At 46.1% G+C, this 19,206-nt stretch overlaps 1 protein-coding gene across 4 annotated transcripts in view; it reads right to left on the bottom strand.

The window, feature by feature from the left end:
- Positions 1-19,206, bottom strand: part of MGAT5 (alpha-1,6-mannosylglycoprotein 6-beta-N-acetylglucosaminyltransferase) — a 367,899-nt gene that overhangs the window by 85,321 nt on the left and 263,372 nt on the right. For all 4 annotated transcript variants that reach the window (XM_060106214.1, XM_060106215.1, XM_060106216.1 and 1 more), the window contains one exon: positions 13,694-13,827. In XM_060106214.1, the coding sequence (XP_059962197.1) occupies positions 13,694-13,827 (134 nt within the window). The remainder of the gene's footprint in view (positions 1-13,693; positions 13,828-19,206) is intronic.

The following is a 19,206-nucleotide window of genomic DNA, read 5'->3' as shown; positions in this document are numbered from 1 at the left end:
TGAAGCCTGCGCGCCTAGAGCCCATGATCCACAAGAGAAGCCGCTGCAATGAGAAGCCTGTGCACCACAGCAAAGAATAGCCCCCGCTCGCCACAACTAGAGAAAGCCCATGCACAGCAACGAAGACCTAACGCAGCCAAAATTAAATAAATAAAATAAATAAATTTATTTTAAAAAAAGTATACACGTTGCAGTAAAAGGAATGGCATCAAGAGAACTATCATCCATACATACCTTAAGGTGGATTGGTTTTTTCTAAATGTTTCCAAGGCTTTATCACCTGTGAAACTGACGCCTATAAAACTGAGGTTATGTGGAAGTGTTTTGTAACTTCTCAAACTCCTATAAATTCTTATTTGAATTACTGGATTAGAAGGCAAGCATTCTTGAGAGACTTCAAACTGGAACTGGTACCAGGTGACGGCACCCTTGCACGGATTAATTTAGGCAACTTGCTATTACCACGGAAATAAGAGGGTGGGTCCTTGGGGGAGGGGCCTGGGGCTAGGAGCACAGGATACTGCCTGGTAAAACAAGGACACACACATCTTCTACAGCATGAGGCGGTTCTTGGCTACATGGCAGCCATCCACCATGCGTGGAAAGGAAGCGATTAAGGTTTTACTGATCTAGGAAAATTCTGACTACCTAGTACAGTGTTTCCCAAACTCGCCTATTTAAAAGAATCACCTGGAGCAACGTAGCATTCCCAGGTCCTTTCCCTGGAGGTTCTGATTCTGAGGAGGGCCCCTTACATCAGGATGTTTAACAAATTCCCAGGTGGAACTTATGATCAGGCAGCTTTGTTTAACACTGACCTAGATTCTAAGCACTGACTTAAGCTTTCCTGCATTTCCTTGAAACAGAGGCTGGAAATCATTTTAGCAAAAACACCCCCATAAATCACTGCTACCCTAGAGGACCAGGCCAAGTCCCTGCATGGCCCTACAACAGAGCTGCTGCTTCAACTGTAGCTCTGAGAGGCTCCAGCAGTTGGGCTGAAAGGAGAGGTTTTCACTCCCAGGTGGGAAGGAGCCTGAAGACCTTATTACTTTATACATGAGCAGTAAGCTGACTGGCTCCAAGTCCCAGATACAGAGTCGATGGCCATGCATTCCTGCCAGCCGCCCTAATCGTCAACCCAAAGGCTGAAACTCCGTTTCAACTACAAGACCACTTGGCAGATGTAGCTCTGGCAGTATGTTATCAGGGCTGGGCTCTGACCAGAAGAAAAGCTCAAAGCCTCACATCCAGATTTCAAGGACCTGGGCTTCCTGCTGGAACCACAGGCCGCAAATGGCCTTCGTCCTCCTCTCAAACTCCCCTTATGCCTCACAACTTGGCAGACCTCCACACAGGCCATTCAAAGGATGACGTGGCCTGGATGAAACATGGAATTCATTCTTCCATTCAACGTTTTTTCTGTCACTTCACCTTCTTCAGAGAAAACCTACTCCCTGAAAGTAGGAGACAGAAAGGGTGGCTTCTTCCTAGCCTCCCTAGGGCAAGGTCACAATCTCAAATACATACCTCTGGGGGCCAAGCGGGCCATGGAGGTTAGAGATGGCCCCAGAAGGGCTATCGCCCCTGGAACATCCCGACCCATATGTGGAGGCAGCCACTACTCAGCTCAGCCACTCTTTGGCATGTGAGGAGTTAGAGTCCAGTGGGCTACACCACCTACATTTTCAAGAGAAACTGGGGATTCTGGCTTTTCAGATGAACCTTCCCAAATGGGAAATTTCCCAATTTAAAAAATGTTGTGCTGGGCATTCCCTGGCGGTCCAATGGTTAGGGCTTCATGCTTCCACTGCAGGGGACACAGGTTCAATCCCTGGTCAGAGAACTAAAATCCCGCATGGTGTGCGGTACAGCCAGAAAAAAAAAAAAAAAATGTGATGGCTAAACAAAAATGTTCGTGGGGTAACCTACATGGCAAAAGAATCTGAAAAAGAATATATTCTTTTTCAGAAACATATGTGTGTGTGTGTGTGTGTGTGTGTGTGTGTGTGTGTGTGTGTATAAAACTGAAGCACTTTGTTGTACACCTGAAACTAAAACATTGTAAATCAACTATACTTCAGTAAAAAAAAAAAAAAATTAAAGAAAATGTCCATGGGGGCTTTTCCTCCTTGGAGTGCCTTCTCCTGTCTCCCACCCTCCTGCCCTTTTCCAACCGCCTTCAATGAACACATCCTCTCTCAGTACACTTCAGGCAGCCCGAAGTCCCCTGGTACCAGTGACACCTCTCCAAAGCCCTGTCAACGTTCCTGCAGCCGACAGCAGCAGGGGGGTTAATGGCTTCCCAGGAGGCCTGCCTCATCTCTGGACGGCACTGACAGCTGTTAGGCTTCGCCTGATCTTCCTTGAAAGCTCGGAAAGCTCATGAGCAGCGAGCAGCCTGTTTGCTGTCCTTTTCTGGGTCATCCAGGACCAATCTGATTCCTCATCTGTTTGCCACCCCTTTGGAGTTCTCACCCGCCCACCTGCAGCCTCAGTCAGCCTTGTTGTTTCCAGGCCACACACGCCAGTCTCTTCAAGCAGTCTTCCTAAAGCATGCTCCAAGTCACCCCACGATACTCCTTCCAATCAAAAGGCTCTAATTTGGCTAGCTAATAATAACAGCAAAAACAGATACTAATGAATACCAGGCACTGTTTTAAGAGCTTTGTATTTATTAACTCATGCGATCTTCCTAAGAACGCTAAAGAGGGGTGCTATTATTACCACCCATTTTACAGATGAGAGAAGAGAGGCGCAGGGAACCTAAGGCACTTGCCTGCAGTCACACAGCTGGTCAGGGCAGAACCAGGATGGAGCCCCATCAGAGTAACTGTCACACCCTGGAGCCCACTAGGTGCTCTCAAATGGACGGGAACACCAGTCCTTCGCTCTTTACCACTGAAGGTCTCTTATCCACTCTTGGCAGCTCCCCACGCTGTTGACTCACATAAGCTTACCGTCAAGGACTTCCTGAAATCTCTTTTACACACACGAAGGCTGTGTCCCAGCAACCCCGTCCTTTTCCCCAGGCAGTCGGTTTTATGGATTCTGTGCCTGGCCTGGCCCAGTTATCCCGCTGCCCTATTTCTGACGGCCCATAAGCTTGTCCTGGAGGTGATCTTCCCTGTGTCTTTGCTCTTGAAAGAATTAGAGGAGGCCAAGAAGGAGTTCAGATTACAGAAGCATGGAACTCTGGGGGAAAAAAAACAAAGAACATCCAGGCCTCTATCTCATTTTGCAGATGAGGAAAGTGAGACCCAGAGGGCAAATGAATTCCAAGGACAAGCAGCCAGTGAGCGGTGCAGCTGAAATTAGAATCTGGGCATCTGCTTTCCCACCCAGGGTTCCTCCAACTGCTCCAGACTGTCTCCAATCCGCGTCTCTGGGCTTAAACGGAAAGATGACAAGGACGATGTGCTCTCTCTGACAATCGACAAACAAAAATCCTTGGTGGGTTTAAGATGAGAGTGGAGGGCTGGCTGAAACAGGGGGCAGACCGCTAGGATGATGAGATGGGGAAAAGGCCACCCAAGGCTCTCTGAGCTTCGAGTTCACAAGTTCGGTCCTCACACACCGACGAGCTCACATCAGATGCCACACAGGGTTAGGTACAGTCAGCACGCGGCCCACGCTACTTTCGAAAAGTCCTTAAGTCTCTTGGACTGCAGCCCTTAAGATCTTAAAAGCCACTGATTCATGCCTGATGTTCTCTTTGCATTTGGTTTCTCTTCCTTCTCCTCCCCCCACCCCACCCCCAAGCTTGTACTTGAACGTGGGAAAAGGCTCTGCAGAGCGACTGCCCTTTATTGTGGGCCAGGCGCTAAGCCAGGCAGGACGGCATGCACAGGGGACTGAGGCTCGGCCAGCAGCCGTCCTGGAGGGGCACATCCGCATGGGGACATGGAAGTCCTGCCTCTAGGCAAGTGTGGTCTCACAGGGATAGTGATGAGGTCTTTTCTGATTGACTCCCCGACCCTAAGGGGAATAAACTGGGGGAGATACAGGGATGCTTCTGAATGCTCTTCTGGTTGCAACCAAAACTGCAAGCTGCGATCACAATGCGCTTTCCAGAAAAATCTCACCAAGACTGAGCCCAATTTCGTTATTTCAAAACGTATAGGCCGGGCTTCCCTGGTGGCGCAGTGGTTGAGAATCTGCCTGCTAATGCAGGGGACACAGGTTCGAGCCCCGGTCTGGGAGGATCCACATGCCACGGAGCAGCTAGGCCCGTGAGCCACAACTACTTACTGAGCCTGTGCGTCTGGAGCCTGTGCTCTGCAACAAGAGAGGTTGTGATAGTGAGAGGCCCGCGCACCGCGATGAACAGTGGCCCCTGCTTGCCACAACTAGAGAAAGCCCTCGCACAGAAACAAAGACCCAACACAGCAAAAATAAATAAATTAATTCATAAACTCCTACCCCCAACATCTAAAAAAAAAAAAAAAACGTATAGGCCAATTTGACTGAAGGTAGGTTTAAATGTATCTGGTTTATCTCTACCTCATCTGGGAGGAAAAGTCTGGCCAAGTACCTTAAAGAACAGGATGACAAGGTTTAACCTCCTACAAAAATGTGTTTTCGAGGATTTCAGTACGTCCTTTAATGAAAAAGGTCTTTGGCGATTCATTAAAACAATATACTAAAGTAGAGCAGTTAAACCCTATTACGAAATAAAACAGCATTTCTCCAAACAACTCCCATTTCCAATTTTGCATTAACTTAAATTAAGCCCAAATCAACAAAATCAGTGAGCTAGATAATGACACAGTTTTCAGTATGGGATTCTATCTCAGACTCAGAGGTCACCTAGTCTAGAGACTTTTTTGGTTGTTTAAAGCAGTTGAACCCTTTCTCCCACTGAAATTTGACTCGAAATCCAAATCTATGCCACAGATAAACCAGAGCTGCTGTGCTAAGTGGGGACCATATCGTGCGGCCGCTCCTCTATTTCCCACAGGAGCTGGTCCCCAGGGCCCCAGTGAATACAGGTGAATAATTATCGGTCTCATCCAGGGCTTAGCAAACTTTTTCTGTAAATGGACTCAGAGCAAATATTGTAGACTCTGTGGGAACACATAAGGTATCTGTCATATATTCCTTCATTTTTATTTACTTACTGTATTTTTTATAACTTTCAAAATGTAAAAACCATATTTAGCTTGCAGGCCATAGGCCCACAGGCCACTGTTTGCCAACTTTGATTTAATTTAATATTTAACAGCCTTACTGAGGTATAATTGGCATATAATAAACTGCACATTTTTTAAACTTGCATCCATGGCCACATGTGCTTTCTAAAGGCAATATAATGGCTCTGGCAACATCATAACAATGAATGTTTTCTCTCCCAGATGCTTGGTTTCTGAGGCACCTTGTACAGAATAACATATTCAAAAGCCTGCTTCCTCCCCCCATGTGGTCATCTGTTCAAATTTTTGCCCTCCAAGGAAAAAACTGCACATATTTAAAGTGTACAATTTTATAAGTGTTGACATATGGATATAATGTGAACCCATCACCACCATCAAGATGGCAGATATACCCACCTCTCTCCCTCAACCCTCTCTAGGCAACCGCCAATCTGCTTTCCGACACCATGGATTAGTCTGCATTTTCTAGAGTTTTATATACACAGACCCGTACAGTAGAGACTCTTTTCTATGTCTGGTTTTTCCATTCAGTGTAATCATTTTGAGGTTCGCCATGTTTTTGGGTGAATCAATAATTCACTCCTTTTTACCAATACCTTCTTCATTCATACAAGGGAGGAAAATGAGGCCGGAGGTACTGCTCCAAATCCCAAAGATGACGGTAGAGCTGGCCCAGAGCCAGGTCCCAGCCTCTTCCCAGGTCCTCTCACTACTCATTTCACCAGGGGTTTTAAAAACCTCTTGACACAGGTAGAGCTCCACTCCTTTTCCTTCAAATCCCTCCTTCCCGTGTCCCTCAGACAAGAGCACAGGGCAATGCCCAAAGCAAAGCGCATTCCAAGTCGTACCCTAAACTCCACATATAAATCAGTGTTAAAAGAAATCAAAAGGAGATTCATGGTTACTGCATGCCAACCATGTGCCAGGTACCATGCTGGGTAGAACAAAATCATAATGATCCCTGTCCTCAAATCGCTTAATTTCTTAGCAATTAAGAGACTGACAGAAAAAGATAAATATGATCACAAAATGATTAAAATTACATAAAAGGAAGGAAAAGGATGTTGTGATACAGATGGGGAGAGGCGACATTTGGTTGAGGGCATACACGTGGGACAAGGGAGCCCTAGGAGGTGAGGGTTGCGGGGTGCCAGGGCAGGGAACAGCCTACAGAGGCTGAGCCCCCGGTGTGGGGGACTGGCACCTGAGGCCTTGCGTAGCCAGAGCCTGGGGAGCAGAGGGAGAGCAGTGGGTGCACAGCACATGTGGCTTACTTGCAGGGAGGCTGCTCACCCACCGACCACCGGATTTCACCTGAAACGCAACGTACTCTAAGTTTACAATGAAGCCATTGGAGGGGTTTGAGAAAAGGAGGAACACAATCCAATTTACATTTTTAAAAAGATCACATGGGCTGCTGCTGTGTGGAAAATGGATTAAAAGGGGCAGGAAGGGGCTTCCCTGGTGGTGTAGTGGTTAAGAATCCGCCTGCCAATGCAGGGCACACGGGTTCGAGCGCTGGTCTGGGAGGATCCCACATGCCGCGGAGCAATTAAGCCTGTGCGCCACAACTACTGAGCCTGCACTCTAGAGCCCGTGAGCCTGCGTGCCACAACTGCTGAGCCTGCACTCTAGAGCCTGCGAGCCACAACTACTGAGCCTGCGCGCCTAGAGCCCGTGCTCTGCAACAAGAGAAGCCACCACAGTGAGAAGCCTGCACACCGCAACGAAGAGTAGCCCCCGCTCGCTGCAACTAGAGAAAGCCCACGCGCAGCAAAGAAGACCCAGTGCAGCCAAAAACAAACAAACAAACAAACTTAAATGGAGGGGCAGGAAGTTAAGATGAGAGAAGGGAAAGGTTGTATTACATTGCTGTTTGCAGTTGTATGGATTTATATCCCATAAGATGCATTATAGGCTTAGAAACTTGTTCTCCTTCATTTGTGCATTTGCACTTTCGTTTTGAATGGTTGTTAATTATATCGAGATGCTTAAAACATTACTAAAGACTAAATGCAATATCATCTCTTTTCTAATGCACTGCCTAGTATGCCAGGAAATGTCTCAGAAACAGAATTTCAAGTTACAGTTGATTTATAAGAAACTTGAATATAGGGTAAACACTGAATGTGAGAAGCAACCATAGTAGTGTAACATTTTTATGGAAAAAAAAAAAAGGTAGTTCTGTGGGATATCTGTTTGGAAATTTCATTGTTTAATAATTGAAATGTGATAATAAAACTATATTACAAGTAAAAATAAATCATCCTTTTCCCTGTTCTGGGGCCTGTGGGTATGGGACTACGTGTCATTTTAGGGGAAGCTTTAAAACCACAATCTTTCATAAAGAACAGACTTGTATAAATCAACTATATTTAGATAAAATTTTAAAAAAAAAGACTTGTGGTTGCCAAGGGGAAAGAAGGGTGGGGGAGGGATGGACTGGGAGTTTGGGATTAGTGGATACAAACTACTATACATCGAATGGATAAACAACAGGGTCCTACTGTATAGCACAGGGAACTGGGATCTATATTCAATATCCTGTGATGAACCATAATGGAAAAGATTATGAAAAAGAATGTATGCATATGTATCACTGAGTCACTTTGCTGTACAGTAGAAACTAACACAACATTGTAAATCAACAATACTTAATAAAAAAAGTAAATTAAAAAAAAACACACACACAGTCTTTGTCATCTAGGTAGAAAGGAGTTTTCTAAATTCAGGTGAGACTAGCTGACTTTGGTTGCTGCCAGGGCAGGCTAGAACTGGGGCAAGCCAGGACCCTGGGGTCTGGGGCCAGGAACACTTGAAGTGCTCAAATCAGGCGTATTTCCTCTGCAGAAGTGGCTGCGAGGCTGTTGCTGAGTTCCTCATCTGTGTGGTGAGCACCCAGGAGCAATGTTTACCTGTTATACCAGTATTTGTCCAGGGTTCCTGCTGTGCACCTAAGTCACACATGCAGACCTTGCTTCCTGACTTCTGAATCCTGCTCTAAGCATGGACTCCCCGATGGGGGTGGGCGTGAGGGGCACAGAACAGCTCCTCCAGCAAGTGGCAGCAGGGAGGCAAGTTTCCAAGAGGGGTGGTGGCCAGAACCTTGATCCTAGTTCTGGATTTGTCATGCCATGGGCTGCAGAACCTCGGCCAAGTCCCTCCATCTCCTTGATTCAGTTTCTCCTCTAGAAAGCAGCATGGTGAAGGAGGTAACAGCTGCCCTTGCTTCCTCGGAAGGAATCATCACGCACCTCCCTAAATGATGGCTGTGAAAGGCCCAGAGAAGCGTAAACACCGCACTAATAAGGCCCTCTTTTATTATCAACGTGTTAGCTGTAGAATAAGTGGTAGCCTTTGATGACTGCCTACTACTAAGAGGTGCCAGGCCCAGGGCTGGGGCCTCTGTCTTTACAGTAACAAAGATTTTAGTAAAATCACACTTCGTTTTCCATGGATTGTTTATCCATCGGCCTGAATTATACAGAATATAACCAAGAACCCCCCAAACAAGCTAAAAAGACCCCTGATGAGATCCAACAGGGACTGTTGGCCAAATGTGTCCTCCCAGAGAGATTTGGTTTATGTGGGACATGGTGTAATTCAGGGGTCAGCAAACATTTTCTATAGAGGGCCAGATAATAAACATTTTAAGCTTTGCTGGTCATACAGCGTCTATCACAACTATATAACTCTGCCACTTCAGTGCAAAAGCATCAATAGGCGATGGACAGGTGTGGCTATGTCCCAGTAAAACTTTATTTACAAAGACATTTTTTACTCAGGGGCCAGAGTTTCAAAGTTGGAATCTGAATATGTGGGCGCAGGCTTGTATTTGCCAGTTCCCCACAGGCTCTACCCTGCACACCCCCAAATTCACATCCCCATCAATTCTATGTTTCCAATCTGACCCCAATAATGATATTAATAATAGTAGCAAACATTTATTTAGACTGACTCTGTGCCAGGCCATTTTCTAAGCACTTTACACATACTATTGCATTTAATCACTACAGAAACCGCATTGCCATCATCCCCAGGAAAAATGAGGCCAAGTGAAGTGAAGCAACTTGCCTAAGATCAGGCAGGGGTGGCAGAGGCAGTATTTGAACCCACGTCTGTGTTCTTGACCACTACACCCTACTGCCCAGTAGGCACCAACTGTACAAACCAGGACGGCAGATGACCAGGAAGACACTGGGCCTCCCACCTCCTCTCAGAGTCCACTACTCCCCACAGGTTTGCCCCACTCGAAGGGGCCAGGCACCAGAGACTAGCAGTAGCCATGTTTGCAAATGTACAGAAATGTGCTTAGTGCGAAGTGACTGGGGGTGACTGGAATCAGGTGGTATGAGGAGTAAAAAAGTGACATAAGAGCTGGCAGCCTGACAGGAGGAGCAGGAAGGCCAAAGTAAAGAGGAAAAAGGGATTGTTTATTCACTGATTGGCCAGCTTCTCAGGGCCAAGCACTCTCCACCATCCCAAACATCCCAAGGTCTTGTGCTTTGATCAGCATCACCTGTGCATCACCTGGGTGCTTTCAAGAAATGCGGGATCTCAGCCCCGCCCCGGAAGGTCTAAATCAGAGTCAGCAGCTTCGAACAAGATCCCAGGTGATTCCTATGCACTATGAAGGCTGAGAAGCCCTGCTCTACATGGTACTTGTTACTGCTCCCATTTCCCAGGTCAGGCATCTAAGGCTCAAAGTGGTTCATTACTTCTCACACTGGTGAATTGCAGGCTAACATCGGAACTCCAGTTTGTGGTTCAGCAGCTATGCTTATTCCCTGGAGGGGCTCAAAGCAAGGCCTTCAGAACAGTTACTTTAGCAGCAGGTGTGTATCAAGAAGTAATAAGAACATCATGGCGGGTTCATAAATATGTAAAATGCTGACCCACCATCAATAGAAGCATCAGTTGTGCTCAGGATACTTTTTTTTTAAAGAAATGGAAATAAAGAATACAGTTAAGCAAGATTTCAATTACTTCTAATTTCTACAATTTTCAAAACCCCTTATTTTTAAAAAATTGCCTAATTTTTCACTCCCTGATGACTTAAGGTAACAGGATGTTGAAGGACTTTGAATTCGGCCACACTGGACAGACTTCTCTCCTTCAAGGCACATGTGTTAGCTGATGCCAATGACCGGACTGCAGCAGGGTAGATAGGGAGAACCTAGAACCGTGGGCTATAGGGCTAAGAAAGAGATTTGTACTTGGAATCAGGCTGTATGCCATCCCATTTGATGCTCAGGGTCTTGGGTAATGATGCTTCCTAAGTACGCATCTTTGGGTTCTGGAATCAGACAGTAAGGTCCCCTCTTTCCCAGCCACCTCCCTACCATGTATTATATAACATGAGGACAAGACCACAGGGTACCTCAGCCATGAACTGGGGACCAGTGCAGGGAGTTGAAGAGTTAGCCCACTCCTCCTTAGCCTGTATGTTTAACAGACTGTATTTCTTGATAGGCATTTGGAAGGCAGGGAAGACATATTTTAGAAGATACCCTTCATATGACTATAAGTGACAGAAACAACTCAGGATATTAGAAGGGAACAGAGTATGATAGACATGTATGATCTGGAAAAAGAAAGCTTCCAGAAACTCCAGGAACTACTCTCTCTCTCTCTCTCCAGGCTGCGTGGGTGGCTTCTGTCTGCCTTCCTACCTGGCCCCTGCAAAGCACCCCACATTTCTCACGGTGGTACCTCTCCTCCCTATGGCTCTGCTGTATCATCCTCTCAACAACACCCTCTCCCTTTCCATATCAGTCCTGCTTCCTCATCACTGGACTCCTGGAAGGCTTTTGGGTCTCATCACACCTCTGGACACATCCTTTTGACTTCTGCACCCACAGCTCACTGCCCTTCTACTTTCCAATGTCAAGTGAAGAATCCCATTGATCGAGCTTGGCTTTCTGAGCCAGAATCACGGTAGCCAACCACCAATGTCCTGCTGCCTTGGGTCAGAGGACAACCCGCTGGGCCAATTGGTGAAAGGTGGAGGGGTCATGGGGTGGCATTCCCCAATCACGTGCCTCGGCAGGTGGGGAGGAAGTGGAGGAGGAGTGATAGCATAGCAGCTATCTTCAGAATTTCAGTGAGTCCTAGAACCTGAGGGTGAGGGAGGACCGCCCAAATCATCTGGTCCAAAGCTGTGCCAGCCCACATGCCCCTGCTGCAATCCCAAATCTCCCAGGACTGACAGTCTTGTTCCCCTTCCCAAGGACGTCTGGTTGGGTGGGAGGAGAGAATGGGGCAAAAGATTGGGAAAAAAATACACCAACCTTCCTGCTAGCTAAAGTCAGTGTTGAACGTGACTGATTTCTATGCACTAGGTACTACGGGATGGGGAAGTTTTGAAGAAAGAAACTAAACTCTCATATACTGTGCTGTGTTCAAAAGTCTGAGATGATGTCCTGGACTGATGTGAAAACTTTACAGTATTTTTCATCTTTTGGGGTCTTTCGCATCAAAGAATGCTGAGTAATAATAATGTGTTAAAATGGAAACAACACCCCAGATTTTTGGTATTCAAACAAATTCTAATGTAAACTCACCACTTACTCAGTCTTTGGTAATACTTGAGTGATGCACAGCATGGGGAAGGTCAGGTCACTTGGGTTTCAGAGGGATTTCCAACCCTAAACCACTTGGGCCAACACGGTTAATACTTTTGGGATGCTGACTGGCATCAAGAAAATCATCCTTTTACTGGCAGTATTACTTTGTCCAAAAGAAGGTGGCCAAAAAGCCTTCAGAACCAATTTATTGTTTTATTTTTCTAGGGAAACTGAAAAAGCTGCCAGAAGCACCTAGGAAGAAGCTGCACTTGGGTCCAAAACAGAAGTGTATAATTTCAAGGTCAAGTCCACGTGGACAAACTAATTTTTTTGAACAGGTACAGGAGGGAGAAGGGAGTTACAATTTTTTTTTTTTTTAAGAGCCCAAGTCTTCCTAAAACCAGTGCCATGATCCATTCTCTTTACAACGGAGCTGAGAATGAGAACATCCAATGGTGCCCTTTTCAACCCAAGTTCACCTGAATGTCAGCTGAAAAATGCTCTGTTCACACAGGGCTGATTTTGACACAAAGGAAGCAAAGATATAAATTCATGGGAACATCTTAAATAACCACTTATAATCTCAACTGATTTTATTCTACTTGAGAGGAGAAAATGTGGAATAATATATTAGGAAATAAATCTTATTAACCAGCCCTAGTTTCTCAGGCTTGGCACTACTGATATTTTGTGCCAGATAATTCTCTGCTGTGGGGCTGGCCTGTGCACTGTTCGATGTTTAGCAGCATCCCTGACCTCTACCCAGTAGATGCCAGGGTCCCTACCCTCGATCATGACAACCAAAATTGTCCCTAGACATTGCCAGATGTCCCCTGGGGGATAAAACTGTCCCCAGTGGAGAACCACTGTACTAAACTAAGACAGGATTCTAGCTGTTTATAGCAAAGATAGTTATCTGGAAATAAATCAGTTTCCCTGGAAATAGGCTGATGTGTTGTCCCTTCCATATAGTTAGCATTTTAGAACTGCAGAGGGGGTGGCAATGTTTTCCCATTTCTGAACACAGGGTCAGAAAACCAAGAACAAGGAATCCTTCACCTGCACATCATGTGTGCTCTCTCAGTGATCAGATTTCTAACTTCCTAAGTAAGGGAGACAGGGTAACAGGAGAGCACAGTTCCTGAGCATTCCAGAAAGTGATTGACTTTTATGTTTAGGAAGAGGCACGTTTTCGAAGTCCTGGAGACTGTTCCATCTTGTACAAACACGTCCTCCGAAATACTGCAAAATTTGCACACTAAGGCGGACTTTCCTTATAAAAAGACTTGCAAGCCATGTCAACAGGTCAGGCCCCAATCTGGTTCCTCTTCTCTCATACCTTCCCCAGATGGGTCCTGGAAATAAATAACCCAGGAGGACCAAGGGGCCCTGCAGAGCCCAACAGTCCAGTGTTCTTGGAAAACCTGTGGCCGAGAATGTTGTTTCAACCAAGATGTCCCCATGTAAACTGCCTGTGGTCAACCCAGGCAGGCATCTCCCTTTCCCACGTAGTGGAGTACTGACCACAGCCAAGAGGATGCAAGGGCCACTGCCCTCCCCAGGCAAAGGGAGCTTCCTCCCTTTACAAATCATTTCACAGAGGGCAGAGGATATGAGTCACTTGGCAAAGGGTCTCCTTGTGCAATGCTTTGCTCCAGAAAGGTATCCAGCCCCTGTGAGGCCCTGGCTTCTGGAAGCAAGCAGAGGATGGGAAAGGAGCCGGAATGCATCACTTCCAAAATGCAAAGAGTGAGGGGCACTGCTGTGCAGCCACTGTACAGATGAGCAGGTACATACAGCCTTTATTAGACGCCCCAATGCCAATCAGCCCAAATCCCTGCATGTTCTTTTTCACTTCTAAGCAGACCTTGTCAAGCCGTGGGCACTTGGCTTGATTACTCCCTGGATCAAAGTTAAATTAAATTACGCAACAAGCTTCTTTTCAGAGCGAGAGGCACGCACAGACTGACTCACCTTCCAGAAGCTATCCACTTTGCCGTACACAAGGGACTGGTTCTGCCTCTTGATTTCGTTAATGTGGTGGATATCGCTGGAGTTCAGGTGCTGCTCGACCACGAACCCCAGGAAGCTGTTGTCTGGGGTGTGAGCTGGTGTGGAAAGGACGGGACAGGGCAGTTAGGATTCAGTCAGCAAGAAGAAACACCAACAATTACAAATGTCATGCAAGCTGTCTCAAACATATTTCAAGGTTTTCATTTCACCCTGTTCTCTTACCTGGGAGGAGCGAGGGGTGGCCTGCTCCCACCCAGCCCCAGCTCAACCTGCACGGAGAACAATCCTCTCCAGGATGGATTAACCCAAGCCCCAACCCTGCTTTTTACAGTGGAAAGTCCATCTGTTTAAAATCCATTCAGCTGGGATTCCCTGGTGGCGCAGTGGTTGAGGGTCCCCCTGCCAATGCAGGGGACACGAGTTCGTGCCCCAGTCCAGGAAGATCCCACATGCCGCGGAGCGGCTGGGCCCGTGAGCCATGGCCGCTGAGCCTGCGCGTCTGGAGCCTGTGCTCCGCAACGGGAGAGGCCACGGCAGTGAGAGGCCTGCGTACCGCAAAAAAATAAAATTAAATTAAATTAAAAATTTAAAATCCATTCAGCTGGGTTCTCCCCTCCTTCCTGTTTCCTCAGCCCAAGGCTAATGTCTCCCTCGTCCAGGTTTTACCAACCAGTGGCCAAAAATCTGTAGAGAGCAGGGCTGAATCCATGGTCCCCAAGAGGGTCAATGGACCCTGCTGCTCTCATCTACTCCAGCTGTGTGTTCACCATCCAGGAGGGCACAAGGGGATTCGGGGGGCAAAACCAAGCAACATCACCCCAACCCTGCACCTCCTCCAAGAATCACTCACTAATGACAGATGTAATTCTGGGGCTGTGTACTGAACGGATGGATGGGACGAAGCCAGAATAAAAGGTGAAGCTCACTGGGAGGGGAAACCGCCCCCCTCAAAAGCCAACCACCCTAAGGAACCGTGTCTAGTCTCCAGGATACACTACTCTGGCAGAGAAGACGCATTTTCCTTTGGATCGCTCCTTGTTTGAGTTCTAAACTTCTCTATTTTAACACTTGACCAAGGGAGAAAGCAAGCCCATACCCTTCTCACACATTTGTCTCTTGTGTCTATAATTTTAGAAAGGAATTTCACCAGAAGGCCACAATCAGAAAATGAGTCTCTCTCGAGGAAACACAGACCCTCCTCTCCTATCCAGTCGTCTGGCCAGAGAAATCTGCTCTGCAGGAGATGACCAAGCCTGCAGAAGCCTCACAATGTGAAATGAAGCAACTGCTCGGCTCGACTCTGACCTTAATAGAACAACTAAAAATAACTTAAGTGGAGAGAGACTGGATATTCAGTAAAATCCACACAGCGCTGCCGTGCCCTCTTCATTCACTGGTGGGTGGTCGACAATGGAAAACTGGAGGAAGCTGGTTCCTGTGTCTTGTTTTGGTTTTCTCAGGACTCTCCCAGGTGGGAAGCAGGGACAGAAGCCCTTAAAGATGCTCTAGGGATCTGAAGGCCCGGGCCCCACTCATGCACCCGCAGGAAGATGAACCAGGAAGCCGGGTGGAGAGCTGTGAGCTGTGGACGTGACGAGATGCCTAAATACTCGTGATCACCATCCCGTCTCCCAGGCTGCTGCCTAATGGGGGTGACAGATGAGGAGATAATAGGGTTGTGTCTGCGGAGTTGTGTGTGGTCTGGCCAATCTGTTATTTCATTTCGGCGTTTTTGAACAAGTGCCCAGAGGCAATGGCAATGGCTGCAGTTGGCTGGAAAGTAAATTACTGAATAAGTTCTACTGCCAACAAGAGGCAATGGTTGCTTTCATTTTTTCCTTTTGGAGGAGATGGAGGGAAGGGGGTTTGAAGGGGTCTGGGGGAGGGGAAGAGAGCCTGCGTGCATTTGAAATGTTGATAAGGCAGCTCAAGAAATCTCTTTTTAAAACTTTTGGTTCGTCGTAGAAATTCTGAAATAGAATCGGACACTTTAAACTCTGAAATTGTGGTTTTATCTTCAGAAAATTTATGTGGTGACTAAAGCTCCATGCTTTAGATACTAGTTTCTGCAGTTCAGTTATCTAGTCTCTAGGTGGGCCTGTCTTAAAAAAGGAAATAATCTAGCACCTAAAACACTTAACAGGTTAGAAAAATACATCAACTAAGGTATGTTCAAAAATAAAATGATCAAGACCCAGAAAAGAAAAGAAAAACTCGTATCTGTTTATATTTTTGTGTCAAAGGTTCCCCACAGCTTGAACAATGAGAGGGACAGGCAGTAAATAATCTACTCAAAAAACTCGTGAGGTGGGACTTCCCTGGTGATCCAGTGGCTAAGACTCTGCACTCCCAATGCAGGGGGCCGGGGTTCAATCCCTGGTGAGGGAACTAGATTCCGCATGCTGTAACTAAGACCCAGCGTGGAAGGAAGGAAGGAGGGAGGGAGGGAGGGAGGGAGGGAAGGAAGGAGGGAGGGAGGGAGGGAGGGAGGGAGGGAGGGAGGGAGGGAGGGATAAATAATAAAAAAACTTGTGGGGAATGGTGAGGTTTTACCATTTTATGACTATCATTTGGTACTAAATTGACTATTTGGACACTGTATGAGGAATAAATTACACATACAAGCTCTCCTCTAAGTTTTCATCTACACACATTATTTCAACTCCTCTCTCTCGTCTGCAGTATTAAACTTGGGGACCGACAACCTGCATGAGCGGTTTAAGAAGCTCAGGTGAGACTTAAGGAGAAATAGAGGTAGCACTTAGAAACGCACTGCCACCTTTCAAGAGCAGCAGGCAGACCAGCCATGTCTCTTCCCAGGCCACACTGGACCCACAGGACACTGTCTGTCTATGACATGAGGGGATGCTCAGCTGAGACTCGTCCGGCAGGTGATTCGGAAGTACCCACAGAGCAGGTGTGCATTGCTTCCAAGGAGCTGGCCAGCAGCTGGGTGCCTTCCTGATGTTATCCCCATCACGAGCCCTGGTCTGAACACAAGTCTTCCTAAAGTTGCTTATAATAAACCAAAAGCCGAAAGTACAGGCTGATGGATCTGAAAGGAACTTTCTGTGGAGATCTACCCTCAGGCCAAGCGTTGTCTTTTGCTTTGCCTTCAGATGGGAACACAGACTTCAGCTGTGGGAAGGGTATTCAAAGGGAAGGTATTTACATTTCAAGGTAAATCAAAGAAATCCCATCATAAATGAGACACAGGAAATCTTGTATTTTTGGAAATCACTCCAACCCAGGTGGTAAACAAATGTGTTTTTTTTTTAAATAACTGACAATCTGAGTGCTTTATAGTGACCATTTCTTTATATCTTCATGACAACCTTATAACATGTTTGTACGGATGAGAAAAGAGAGAGTTACTTAAACTACCCAAGTTGACACGCCAGGAAATGGCAATGTTGGGATTCAGAGCCAGACCAGCTGTTTCCAGAGCCCAAGCTCCTTAAAGCACTTTAATATACAGCTTCAGAGTCCAAATATTTTATTTTCTGGACTCTGTGAACCAGAGTGGTAAACATGCTTTGGAGGAAAATAATATTGTAAGGTAGACCAAAATACACATAAAAGACTAAAAAAAAATATATATATATATAGAGAGAGAGTGAGTGAGGGAGAGACTTTCCTCAGCTTCTTGAGCAACTTATATGTATGTGGAAGCAAGCTGATTTTTTCTACATGGTACAAACTGGAAGGGATTTCCTAAACATTAGTAATGATGTTTAAAGAATTTTAGGACATTTTTTTCTTATTAAGAAAAGCATTATTTTAAGTCTTTGGCAAGCACCTATTTACAAATGATTACAAACCAAATCAGATTGGTTAGTTTCCTGAGCTGACTCCTGCAATGACTTCTTTTAAGAATTACTGTTAGTTTAGCTGGAATAGTTCATTCAGTGACAAACATTTTAGAGCACTCTTTCTATGAACCACATTTATATGCTAGGTATTGAGGAACTACAACATACAGGTAAGTTTCTGCCTCCAAGGAGCTTATCAACTACTTAACAAATTAGGTACACACTATATCTACCAAGCAGTTATAATGTCCTCGTTTGAAATGTAATTCACAATTTTTATTAAGTCAACAGCATAAATTCTCCTAGGTCTGATTTTTCAACCAGTCAGTTCTAAACATCTCTTAAGAAGTACAAAATTCATTCTAACAGATGTCTGCCAGCCTTTAACCACGGCTGGCCCTGCAGTGTTGGGGACCCCCATGCCACCTAGTCACCAAGGGCAAGAACTGCAGAGCTGGCTGGGCTCCCTCTGCAGCCACATCGCCATCCAATTCACCAAGTCCAGGGGATTTCAGCTTCTCAAAAGCCATCACCTCCTTCTGTCCTCTTCCCCTTTCCTAGTTCTGACCTCATCAAATCTTGTCAAAACTTCAATAGATAAGTTTTTCTTTAAATAGAAACGGTTTTCCTGGTTATAATAGAAACACATTCTCAGTGTATAACTTTTTTCAGACAATAGAGAAAGATAGTATAAGGAAAGAATGAGGTCACCCATCATTTTACCACCTAGAAATAACCACTATTAGGCTCCTTTTTTCTAGACTCATGGATCCTTTTTAATCCTCAAACCAGTTGGGTCTTACAACATTGGATCTTTTGTTAATTTCTTTTTTCTCTTACAGCAAGTGCTACAGGTATCTTTCTGGGGTAATAACCATAGCTCATCACTACTTGTTAAAGCAGCACAATACCTCAGTGCCTAGACTGAGGATGGAATGCCCATGGTTCTGGTCTGCCAGCATCACTCAGTAACTAACTGCACTTCCCACACCAGCCATGCAATTCTGTTCTATTCGGGTGGCTTGAACTGTGCCAGTCCTGACCCCTTATCTCCCTCACTCCCCATGCCTCCAAGGATGGGCACGTGATCCACAGGACTTGTCTTGACCAAGGCTCACTTGAAAGATGGGTTGACCATCCATGTCCCGCCTATCACAGTTGCTCCATGATGAGGGCGCTACTTTTGGAGTCAACATCTTGCTGCTACGGTTACTAAGCTGGCAGGGTAGAAGTCTAGAGCTGCAAATGTTATCTCCGTGCCCATGTGAGGAGAGCCTGCCTGAGAGTGACGCCAATCCAGAGACGTGCAAAGCCGAGATAGGGAGAGAGTAAAGAGATCCTCCAAGCCCTGAATCCAGCTCTGCCTTAAGCCGGTTTTAACAATTCCCAGTGACAAGAGCCAACAAACCCTTGTGACCAAGCCAGTTTGACTGAAATCCTGTCTAATACAGCCTACCACTTTAGGATGTTTCCAATTCTTGACTATCTAAATCAATGACTATCGAATATCACTGTACCTGCATAAACTCTGCAGTGGATTTCCGAGTAGTCTCCACACCTCCAGCCTCGCCCCCTCATCCCGTTCTCACTGCCTCCTAACTCCAATCCATCCTTTGTGTTGCCTGACAAGGTATTCTTTGAAACAAATATGTGACTATGGCA

The sequence above is a fragment of the Mesoplodon densirostris genome, chromosome 8, assembly GCF_025265405.1.
Source record: "Mesoplodon densirostris isolate mMesDen1 chromosome 8, mMesDen1 primary haplotype, whole genome shotgun sequence".
In the NCBI taxonomy this organism is placed as follows: Eukaryota; Metazoa; Chordata; class Mammalia; order Artiodactyla; family Ziphiidae; genus Mesoplodon; species Mesoplodon densirostris.
This window is presented reverse-complemented; position numbering and strand designations above follow the sequence as displayed.